The sequence below is a fragment of the Chiloscyllium plagiosum genome, unplaced genomic scaffold (assembly GCF_037043375.1).
Source record: "Chiloscyllium plagiosum isolate Xiang-an unplaced genomic scaffold, Cpla_swu_hap1 HiC_scaffold_17, whole genome shotgun sequence".
Taxonomy (NCBI): domain Eukaryota; kingdom Metazoa; phylum Chordata; class Chondrichthyes; order Orectolobiformes; family Hemiscylliidae; genus Chiloscyllium; species Chiloscyllium plagiosum.
Window position 1 is genome coordinate 26,196,170 of NW_028270155.1, and position 12,352 is coordinate 26,208,521.

The 12,352-nt window shown below is 39.2% G+C and overlaps 1 protein-coding gene across 1 annotated transcript in view; it reads right to left on the reverse strand.

The window, feature by feature from the left end:
* The window catches only part of LOC122558718 (polycystin-1-like protein 2), a 136,323-nt gene that overhangs the window by 110,912 nt on the left and 13,059 nt on the right, over positions 1–12,352 (reverse strand). The window contains exons 7-10 of the mRNA XM_087995759.1: positions 9,665–9,888; positions 7,928–8,332; positions 5,744–5,863; positions 248–297 (exon numbers count right to left, since the gene is read on the reverse strand). Coding sequence (XP_087851885.1) covers positions 248–297; positions 5,744–5,863; positions 7,928–8,332; positions 9,665–9,888 — 799 coding nt within the window. The remainder of the gene's footprint in view (positions 1–247; positions 298–5,743; positions 5,864–7,927; positions 8,333–9,664; positions 9,889–12,352) is intronic.

The following is a 12,352-nucleotide window of genomic DNA, read 5'->3' on the forward strand; positions in this document are numbered from 1 at the left end:
ATTATCTTTACAACACGATAATATAAGATATCCGATCTTCTGAAAACCTGATTATAAAAGTCACTGTGACCGTATCAGCACTAAACATTCTGAGACAGTTTCCATGGCTAAGAAAGTTTAGATTTCCAACTGTTGAAAGGAACCACAGTAAAGGCCAAAGAAATTAGACCAATCCACAGCTGCTGATTTTCTTTCTCACTTAAGTTTTAAATAGCTACAAATCAGATTATGCATATTAATCACTTACTTTTGTTGGAGACAATTTGGCTTGGTCCTCTGTTTTATTAAGTAAGGAAGCTGTTGGAATACAAACGTAGGAGGTTAAGGCAATTCGTTCTGTCTACAACAACAACTTGTATTGATCTAAAAACAGAAATTGCTGGAGAAACTCAGCAGGTCTGGCATTATCTGTGGAGAGAAACAGAGTTAAGGTTCAGGTCTAGTGACCTTCTTCAGAATGGTTTTGAAGAAGGGTCACTGGACTGGAAACATTTACTCTGCTCTCTCTGTATAGATGCTGCAATACCTGATGAGTTTCTCCAGCAATTTCTGTTTTTGATTCAGATTTCCAGCATCCACAGTTCTTTTATCTCTTTTGTAATTTTTTTTGTATTTATGGAGCACATTTGATGCAATAAAATACACCAAAGAATTTCACAGGGACATGACAAAAAGAAAATACAACTCTGAGCCACATAAAGAGACATCAGAATGGATAAACAAATGGAAGAGACAGGCTTTAATTAGTGTCTTAAAGAGGTAAAAAGAAGAGGCATAGAGAAGCAAAGAGGCTAAGGGAGGGAATTCCAAAGCTTTGTGCCCAGGAAACAGAAGGCATGGCCATCGTTGGGTGAGCCATTAACATTGGGGATGCTCAAGAGGCCACAGACAGAAGAGCACATATGTATCAGAAGGTTGTGAGGTTGGAAGAAGCTGCAGTGATAGGTGGGGGCCAGGATATGAAAATAAAACTGAGAATTTTTAAATTTAGACATCTCTTAGCTGGGAACCAACATAGATCAGTGAAAACAATGGTGATGGAGTGTGTAGCTCATAGGCAGCAGAGATTTGGATACACTTATGCTTTTGCTGGGTAGGATGGGAGAAGTTGTTCTGGAGTGTGGATAGAAGTCAAAAGGGAGCAGAAGTATATTTGTGGGTTTAGCAGCGTGTTGAGATGGATGGAGCTGGGAAATGTCACAGAGGTGGTCTTAGTAATGATGGTGGTGGTGCAGTTATGTTCTTGAAAACACATCCTGAGATCAAAAATGAGTCCAAGAAGGGAGCAGTGTCATGCAGCCTCAGTCAGTTACCAGGGCAATGGATAAAGTCAGTGTTTGTGACAAGGATTAAAGGCATTAGCTCCAGTGATTAAATGAGAAAAAGGTCATCTTTATACATTCTTAAAATCACATGACAGAGAAAAAAATATGCTGGCTCTAATATAATATGTTGTCAGGCTCTGCTCATAGTAAGAAAGCTCAGCTTGTGGGTGAACAGTAGCCTAGATCTGCACTCAGCACAACGAGGTTTTATGCTGGGAATAGAATTATAAATGTACTCAGACAGAGCTTGTTACACATATAAACTTGAGTAAAGCATTCCTTCATGAGTCCGATGACAGCAATTAAGGGTTTGAATTTAAGTTAATCTATCTATAAATAGGCTTCAGAATTTGGTGAGAGATTAATCAGTTCCCACGTTTTGCATGGGGACTGTTTTTTTTAAATGCAAGACTCCAAGTAAAAAATTGAAGCCCAAATTTAAAATAAAATTAAAAATTGAATTTCAGTTTCAGATTCTTCAATGAGAACAGTCTTTTATTCAAAAGAATCACAGATGGATTCTATGATCCTGAGTTTATTTAAATGAATGGCTGAAGATTGGTGAATGATCTTTGAACATATTTATTTATGAAGTTTAAATTGTAAAAAGAAACTATCAGAGCTTGGTAACATGATTTTAAAATTAATTAAATACAGATTACACCATGATAGTACATTTTTGAGCCCAACCAGCCCAATTAGAGTTCATTTTCCACAACAACAGTGGTCTTCACAGAATTTCAGACTTATTACAGTGCAGAAAGAGGCCATTCAGCCCATCACATTAGTACTGGTTCTCCAAATGAGCATTGTGAATTTGTGCCATTCTCCCACCCTCTCCTTGTAACTCTGCACATCATCCCTGTTTAACTAATCATCCATTGCCCTCTTGAATGTCTTGATTAAACTTCCCTCAATTTTCAGGCTGTGCACTCTCGATCCTAACTACTTGCTGAGTCAACAAAAACCTTTTCACATCATATTTACCCCTTTTGTGAATCATTTGAAATCTCTGCCTCCCCATCCTTGATCTTTTATGAGTGGAAACATTTCTTCCTACCTACTCTTCCCAGCCTTTCCTGATTTGGTAAACTGCTATCAAATCTTCCCTGAGTCTTCTTCTCTCCAAGGTCAACAGTCTCAACTTTGCCAGCCTGCCTTAATAAACAAGATTTCTCACTCCTGGAACTATTTTCATAAATCTCTTCTGTACTTTTTCAAAGCATTCACATCCTTCTGAAGGTTTGTTGACCAAAACTGTACGCAATACACCAACTGAAGCTGAACTAATGTACTGTCCAGGTTCAACTCTGTTCCATTCCATTGACTTGGCAAATTACTCCTAAACTGGATTGCCCTTTGTACTTTTCCAACATCATCCTAAACCTTATGATACGATGATCACTGTGCTATATATGTTCTATCACTGACACTTGGTCTATTTGGCTCACTTTATTTCCAAAAACAGGTCTAACATTGCCTCTATTCTTGTTGGACTTGGCACACATCACTATAGAAAATTCTCCTGAATTCAATCTAAGAACCTTTACTCCTCACCTGTCTTAAAACTACCATTATCCCAGTCTATACTTAGGTAGTGAAATTCCCTAGATAAGTTACTCTCTAATGCATTCCCCTCTCTGTAATTTTCTTGCAGAGTTGTTGCATTACTCCGTTTCCGCTGATTGGTGGTCTGCAGAGTACACTGAGAAATATAATTACACTCTTCATGTTCCTTAGCTCTAGCCAAATTGATTTTGTCCTTGAACTCTTGGAGATATAATTTGTTTCGAGCACTGCTGTGCTGTCCTGAACCAAAACCACCACCCATCCTCATTTTCTTCCTTTCCTATCTTTCCTGAACACCCTAAAATCAAGAATATTTAACATCCAATCCAACTGTTCCTTGAGCTAGATCTTTGATATCGCTGCATCACAATCTCACATAGCAATTGCTCCTGTAATTCATCAATCTAGTTCATTATACTCTATGCAATCATGTGCATACAATATTACACCTCTTGGGTTAAAGAGGTGCCATCTCCCCCGGAGTATCCCAGGAAATTGAAGCCAACTCTCCTCCCACTATCTTTCCAACCATGTATCGATCAGTTTTAGCTTCCTATTTGGATCAAATTGCATGTGGTACTGGGGGGTAATCCCAAGGTTACTACTTCTGAATTCCTGCTTGCTAATTTTCTGCCTACTTTGCCAAATTCTGACTGCAGGACCATCTCTTTCTACCCATATTGGTGATTGGCTGATCACCTACCGTCTGACAAATATCCTGCAGTTGCTCTATGATATCTTTCACTCTTGATCCACAGGGAAGCAACATGGTCTCTTGTCTTTAATCACTTTTTAAAATGGATTTATTTGTGACTTAAAGTGATTACAGGATATATGGAGAGGAGAGTCAAAGCTACATTTGATTGTAATAAGATATATTAAAGGGAGAAAAGGAAGTCAAGCAGCTAGCTTCTGAAGAAGGGTCACTTGACCTGAAACGTTAACTCTGATTTCTTGCCATAGATGCTGCCAGACCTGCTGAGCTCTTCCAGCAATTTCTGTTTTTGTGCCAGATTCTGCGATTATATCAAAGTACAGCACTACAGATGCAAAAGGTCTGAACCAATTGAACTTCACATAGAACATTGTGCATGTGTATTTTGGAACAACCATTTTTTCTAAAGAAATAAAATTGCAGGAAACTCATAAATAGTGGTTCTGCAGCAAGAATCACACAGTATTTGTGTGTATTTCAGTAATTAATTGTTGGGTAATAAAGAAGTACATTCTCCCTAACGGACAACAGATGCATTGCCAACAGATTCAGACAAAAATCAAATATAATGGGTTGAAATAGGACCTGGGTTATATGGCCATATAGGCAAAGGTGAGGACTGCAGATGTTGGAAACCAGAGTTTAGATCAGAGCGGTGCTGGAAAAGCACAGCAGGTCAGGCAGCATCCGAGGAGCAGGAAAATCGACGTTTCGGGCAAAAGCCCTTCATCAGGAATAATATTCAGTTCCACCAACTTCAATGGAAGTCATAAACTAAGGGGAAGAAGTCTGGATTTTTGGTTAGTGTTGTAAAGGCTTCAACTTTCCTTCTATCACTTGGTTGATCAGGAATCACTCTCAAGCTTGCTAATGGCCATTGGTGCATTTTGAAAAGATCTGTAGATTGATACTCAACACCTGGTCATATTGCATCTCCCTTGGCTATCACTCGTGGGACGAGACTTGAACTTCTGGCTCAGAGGCAGTGACACTATCCACTGCACCACATGATCTACAGTTATAAAATACATTATGATTTACTTAAGTGCATTGGACTGGAATCTACATCGTGCGGACTCAGAGGCAGGAACGTACATCATTGAATCAAGGCTGGCATCCTAAATGTTTATATTGTCTGAGTATGAGATGAATTGATATTGGAAGCATATTTCTATGGTAACAATGACAAAATACTGCAAATGCTGCAGATACAAGAAATGAACAGAAAGCACTGAAGTAACTCAGTAGGTCCAAGGAACACCATCACTCTGTGAGGAGGAAGGATGCAAAAGAGCAACTTGCTTCAAACTCACCTTCCAGGGTATAGCAGTGATTTACATGTTTTTCTTTCAATCAGGATTATTGTATTCCCTGTTTACAATGTGATACCTCTAAACTGGGGACCCCAAATGCAGAAGTGATAACCAATTTATGGAACACCTGTTCTCAGTCTTCAAGCATAGCCCTGACCTTCCAGTCAAAGCCATTTCAATATACCATCTTGTGCTCATGCTCCTATTTTTATCCCAGCTCTGCTATATCAGGGAATCCAACATATACTGGAACGATGGCACCTCATTTTGCACTTAGGCACTTTATAGCCTTCTCAACTCAAGATTGAATACAACAACTTCAGACCACATTCTCTGTCTTCTGTTTGGTTTTGCACCTCCCCTTCTCCCACCCTGATTGACAACCCACCACCTCACTTCCCAAACCATTCCAAGTCCCTGGTTTTCATGACTGTACTTTCGCCAATACTGACATATTATGTCACTAACACTTACAATCTATTTCCCTACTCTGTAACTAATACCACTCCATCTACCTTTTGTTCTGTGATACCCTCATCCTCTAACCTTCCTTGGACGTTTTTCACTTCTCCCTGCAGTTTAAATATTGTCACATTTCCATCTCGCTCTTCAGTTCTAAAGCGGAATCACGTTGACCTTGAAATGTTAACTGTTTCTCTCTCCTCAGATGCTGTCAGACCTGCAGAGTTTCTCCAACACTTTCTGTTTTGGTTCTGTGGCACTTTATATCCTCTCTTAGCTTCCAGCCTAAACAAAGAGGTGAAAAGTTACAGGGACATGCTGATGTTATTTATCATTGAATAAAATATTACAGTATTTACCTCCATCATCCATATCATGGTGTATCAGATTTGAAGTGTTTGCTACAACAGTGATATTTCCAACATTAAAACTAACTCTCGAAAAGGCATTGATGGCATTCCCTCTCACCAAAAAAGTACCTGCAGGTAGATGGAAAACAAAGTTGATATCAATATAATTAGAATCAATAGATCAACATTGACAGATGTTTCTAGATTTCACTTGCCTCATAATAGTGAATGCTCTGTTGAATAGGTATCCTCACTAAGGAAAGACATTCAATCAAAATCACTTCCATGATAACACATTAAAGATAAAGGCTCTGAATCTTTTGGGAATTAGAATCATAGAATCCCTACAGTGCAGAAAGAAGCCATTCAGCCCATTGAGTCTGTACTGACCTTCTGAAAAGCATCTCATCCAGACCCAGTACTCTATCCTATCCCTGTAACTCCACATTAACCCCATGGCTAATGCTCTTAGTCTGCACAGCAACACTTTATACTGCTTTTTGTAACAAATTGCACATGGCAATAAATAAAGAAAATCCCTTGACAATACAGACAATTTAGCACAGTCAATCCACCTAATCCGAGGGGTTCCTCCTCCAGGAGTCAGGTGGTAACGGTTTGGCGGTGGAGGAGGTCCAGGACCTGCATGTCCTCAGCAAAGTGGGAGGGGGAGATGAAGTGTTCAGCCACAGGGCAGTGGGGTTGGTTGGTGCGGATGTCCCAGAGATGTTCTCTGAAACGATCTGCAAGAAGGCAGACTACATCGGGTGCAACGGATGCAGTAGATGACATTGGTAGAGATGTAGGTAAATTTCTGATGGATGTGGAAGAATCCCTTGGAGCCTTGGACAGAGGTGAGGGGAGTAGTGTGGGTGCAGGTTTTGCACTTCCTGCAATGGCAGGGAAAGGTGCCAGTGAAGACAGTATCTGAACTTGTTAATGTAATCAGTAGTATCTATAACAATCAGTAGTCCCATCTGCTGTCAATATGTGGTTGCTGCACTTGCCTGCTTGGTCCTCATCCTGTAGTCTTCCAAATCGGCAATTGAAGATCAGACTTATTCATAGGCACTTTTTTGCTTCATAAACCATTGAAAACATTCTTGTCAGTTGTCTGTGGCTTTTGAGTGGCATATGATTGATATTGACTAGAAATTTTACTTTCACTGTTCATGTTCATTTAATTACCTATCACCTTCACCCCATGGAATATTGTGGGCTATTTCTATTTACTTACAAGATAATACATGGCTTGGAAAGGGTGGATGCGAGGAAATTGTTTTCATTAGGCGAGGAGACTAGGACCCGTGAACACAGCCTTAGAATTAGAGGGGGTAAATTCAGAACAGAAATGCGGAGACATTTCTTCAGCCAGTGTGTGGTGGGCCTGTGGAATTCATTGCTGCAGAGTGCAGTGGAGGCCAGAACGCTAAATGTCTTCAAGGCAGAGGTTGATAAATTCTTGATGTCACAAGGAATTAAGGGCAATGGGAAGAATGTGGGTCAGTGGAGTTGAAATGCCCATCAGCCATGATTGAATGGCGGAGTGGACTCGATGGGCCGAATGGCCTTACTTCCACTCCTATGTCTTATGGTCTTATAGTGTGGTGTGGACTGGTGGGAGGTGTAGACTTGACAGGGGAGTCACGGAGGGAATGGTCTTTTCAGAATACAGAGGGGTGGGGAGGGAAATATATCTTTGGTGATGGGGTCTGTTTGGAGGTGGCAGAAGTGGTGGAGGATGATGCGATATATGTGGGGGTTGGTGGGGAGGAAGGTGAGAACCTGGGGCTTCTGTCCTTGTTGTGCAGATCCTAGTAGTCCTTCTGTCCTAGCAGTAGTGCTAACCACTGAGCCACCATGGTGTCCAATTATCTAGGTTTCTTGCAGAGTTCCCAAAGGTGAGTTTATTTGACTAAAATTGGGTGTCTATATTATTTGTCCAGAGTTTCTGCTGGTCTCTCTTCCCTAATGTAGGGTCACAGTTTTGATAAATTGATGGATATAAGTGTACCGCGGTCATAGTTAACTTTTCCACTTCATATAAATCCTGGTATCTTGATTTCCTGCTTCAAGTCAGTCCTCATTTAATGCATAATTATTTGAAACAAACAATAACTCAGTTTAAAATAACCCAGTAAATGCAGACATTTTGGTAAATATTTTGGAAAAACAGCAAGGAAAGTGTGTTACCTTCAGAATTCATTGGAATACTGTAAGCCCCAAGGTTTCCATCAGAAATTTCAATGGCTTCAGAAAAGGTTTCATTAGGGCCAATAAATTCAAACTGTAGCTCAATTGGGGCACCACTGAAGACTGAGATGTTAACAGTGAGATCATTTCCTAACTCCAGAACAGCTGAATTTACCGTAGCCTCCAAACCTTTGATTGGCTCTACCAACTGAATCGTAATGTTCTGAGATAATTCGTGAGTTGTCACATTATTCTTAGCGAGAACAGTTAGTTGATGTATGCCTGGTCCTATCTGAAGCTGAGCAGGACTTTCTAAAGTGAAATTCTGAGGAATGCTTCCTCTGAACACAGTAAACGTGTGAAGGACAATAGCTCCTGCTCGTACAACATAGGTCACATCTGTACCTGTATAAAACAGAAAGCTGAGGATGATTATTCTTAATTTTTTTAATCAGACTCATTGAACAAACCTGATTGCAAAAAACAAAATTTATATTATTAACATGTATAAATGTTGCTGATTAACGTTGCAGAATGTTCCTTGTCATTTTGGTGTCATTTTGGCAGATCAATAAAAAACATAGTTCTGGGGATTCTGCTGATTTCTGCCAAAGTTTCTACAGTAAATCCAGAGGTCCAATAGAATCACTAAGTTGCGGGGTTTATTTGCAGTAGAGACAAAGTAGAATTCATTTACAAACAACTATAAATGTTCACTAATTATTCTAGTTGTATCAATGTAATTATTGTCACTGTTACAATTGCCCTAGAACGAAATATATTTTCCTTGGGCCGAAAGATTGTTGGGAGTGGCAGAAAATGTGTCGTCATTTCTTGGTCATCAATCATAAAATTCCTGTCAATTATCTTTTCTCAATTGTCCAATTTCATATTCTGTGACTCCCCTGGTGGCATCCCTTTATTGACAAATTACAATTCCATGGTGCTAACATTCTATCTGAAACTTTTCCATACTTCTCTGGCACCTTTTGCCACACTTAAGGAGATAGGCCTATCCAGTCCTTGTCATTGCCCATCTTTTTATTGCCATTTATTGCCACTGCCATTTATTTTTTTAGATTAGATTACTTACAGTGTGGAAACAGGCCCTTCGGCCCAACAAGTCCACACCGACCCGCCGAAGGGTAACCCACCCATTCCCGTACATTTACCCCTTTACCTAACACTACGGGCAATTTGGCATGGCCAATTCACCTGATGTGCACATCTTTGGACTGTGGGAGGAAACCGGAGCACCCGGAGGAAACCCACGCAGACACGAGGAGAATGTGCAAACTCCACACAGTCAGTCGCCTGAGAGGGGAATTGAACCCGGGTCTCTGGCGCTGTGAGGCAGCAGTGCTAACCACTGTGCCACCGTGCCGCCCACGAGATTTACTGAGATCTGCTCCCTATTTTTCTTCTTTGACCTCTGTGACGTCTCATCAACACAGATGTCATGGATACTTTGGAGGAGTTTATCAGATCTTTACTTGTCAGAGATGTACATTATTTGACATTTATGTGAAACACATATGATCCGTTTCTCATCTGTCCATGCTTGAAGTCTGTCCAGGTCTCATAAAGGCAGCTATAGGCTATTTTCCCATTGAGCATTTCTTTCATTATGGCCTACACTGCTTATTTAATGTGAAATGAAAGTGACTTTATATCACAGAATAAACAGACACACAGAAGATGCATATATTCACAACTCCACCTGGAAAAAAAATGTACCTTCTTCAACTTGAAACTGAATCCATAAAGGATCCCCATACAGAACGCTGCAGTTATCTTCTGATTGATTAACATTACAGCACTTGATGATTCCAAAAACATTGATAGGTTGTTGGATGGATACAGTTTCCTGTGCCACCACGTGCCAATCGCTAGTTGTACATTCAACATTGATAGTGAAGAGTCCTGGGGTCATGTACCTATGAGTCACATTGCTAGAAGGCCTTTATAAAACAGCAAAAATAATCCAGTTGAAATCTACAAGTAAAAGTGAGGAGAATCACTTTCTAATGACTAACTTTGATGTAGGTAAATCAATTTTGTCTCTAAGATAAAGATATTTCCTAAGATAAAGGCGTTTGAAATGTATTGCTGCCATTGTGTGGTCATTGGTGATGATTCAAAGTTCATCAAAAAGTTTAAATCTGTCATCTCATTAGTTTGCATTGTCATAGGATTTTGTATTTCACAAAAATATAAATAATCTTTCATAGAATTTAATTCCAGCATTAAAAAAAGTGACAGATCTATTTTACGAGATACGCTTCTGTACTTTGGAGTCACTGACTGCCAAATAAAGTCTTAGCCATTAAAAATGTCTGCTTCCACTTTTCAATAATACATGCTGCTGGGATTGTTGGCAGTGATAGACTTTTAACTATTATAATCTGAACTTACACACACCAGAATAATTGAATGATTTGACCATTTACTAATATTTGCCATATAAAATCAGAGAAAATTACATCAATAATATAGGTCTACAGCAGATAGGCAGATCGGATGGACATGATATTCTGCTTACATTTCACTTAAGTTATAGTGAATTCCAGCAGAAAACAGAATTATATTCTGTGGGAGAAATTTACCAACTCTCCACATCCCAGGGACATCTCCATTATTCTTTGCAAGCACTGATGCAAAAGAGCTTTTGGAAGATTAACAAGTACTTAAGGCAATGTAGTACAGGTGAAACAGACATTCAGGAGGCCTTTGGAAATGTGTCCCATCAGGGACTCATGATGAACCAAAGGTCAGGAAAATATGAGTCCGAATTGATCGAGAGAAGGCTACAAAAAGAACAGGTGGGCTTAATGCACATTCTTGAAACACTGTCCCACCATGATCTTTACTGGCAACATTCTTAGTTTCACATCTATCAACTCATGGGATTCAGAATTTTGAGGCATGCTGTTGAAATTGGGACCGACCAAAGTGGGGTGTGTAGCATATAATGGGGAGGACTGAACAAACAAAAGTATTAACAGGTGAACATTGAGTGGATAAATGGCAAATAAGGTTCAAATAATGAAGAACACTTGGATCCAAATTTAGAGCATTTGGAAAAAGGAAAGTCACGCAAGTCTAACTTCTTGAATTGTTACGAGTCATTTGCTTGTACAGAATTTAAATGTTGCTGACAAAAATAAGTACTTTTATGGAAACTCTTTTGCTACTGAAAGTCTTTTGAAACATGGACATTCATTAATTTTTAAAAATGGCACTTACTGTTCATATTGCAAAATATTTTACTGGAAATACATTGCGCTACTTCAAAAATCCACACGTTCTTGATTGTACAAAGTGTTAATCATATAGAACTGTGAACAGAGTGACTTTTTTGAATTACACACAAAACAATATCCATTGTTAAATGAAATAATTCCAAATGCTCAAATGGACATCGATAATTTTTTGGCAAAAAACAAACCTTACAAATATGGTATTTAAAATGAAGAACATAGTACTGAATCATTTATACTATCTTGAATGGATACAGTCCTGTGAACGTCAATCATATTCCAAACAACATCATTCCCAAAAATCAAAACCAATATCTACCATTATCACTCCTTGATCACAAGATAGCAAGGAGTGATATAGGCAACAAACAGAAACAGAATCATAAAACCTGAAAACTACATGTGGTAGTTCAATTTTTTAAGTGGAATAAGGTAGCTATTTGTTCTGAGAGGGATGAGAAGTGAATGAAATAGAGACCTGGGAATAATAAATGTTTGTTTTGTTATTAAACCTGAATCTGCAGCATTGAGTGATTGTGTTTCAATGCAAGACTATTTCAACAAAAAACAAAAAGAGTAACATATGCTCTATCAATCCAGGTGTCATTAATAACATCAGCTGGGATCATAACAATATACACATGAGGGAGAAGGGAACAACTGAACAGCATGGGAAGATGTGATTAGAAAGAGATGAGTCTTGTACAGCGTATAATCGACAGCAGAGATCAATTGGGCTAACTGGGCTGTTTCGATATAGTAGAGGCAATGCAGTTTCAGCTCAATCCTCATCAGGTTGACACCACATTTTTAATTGTAACTTGTGGTCATCCTGGCATATTCTCCTACATAATTTATCAAACCCGAATTTACTTGCTGGCGTTGGTAGAGTGAATAACATGTTGGGCCTTGGGCTTACAGATTGTGGTGGAATACAATTTTGCTACTGATCTACAGTGTCTCATAGACGCTCATTTTTTTAAAAATGTGAGACCTAGTTTGAATCCATCCCAGTTAACATAGAAGCACTGCCCAATAAAATGGAGCATGCCCTCGGAGTAAAGGACTGTGCAGTGTTCACTCCTACAGCTACTGTCTTGGACAGGTACTTTTGCCACAGGTAAATTATTGAGGCTAAGCTTGGTACTCTCCTTGTATTGAGTTC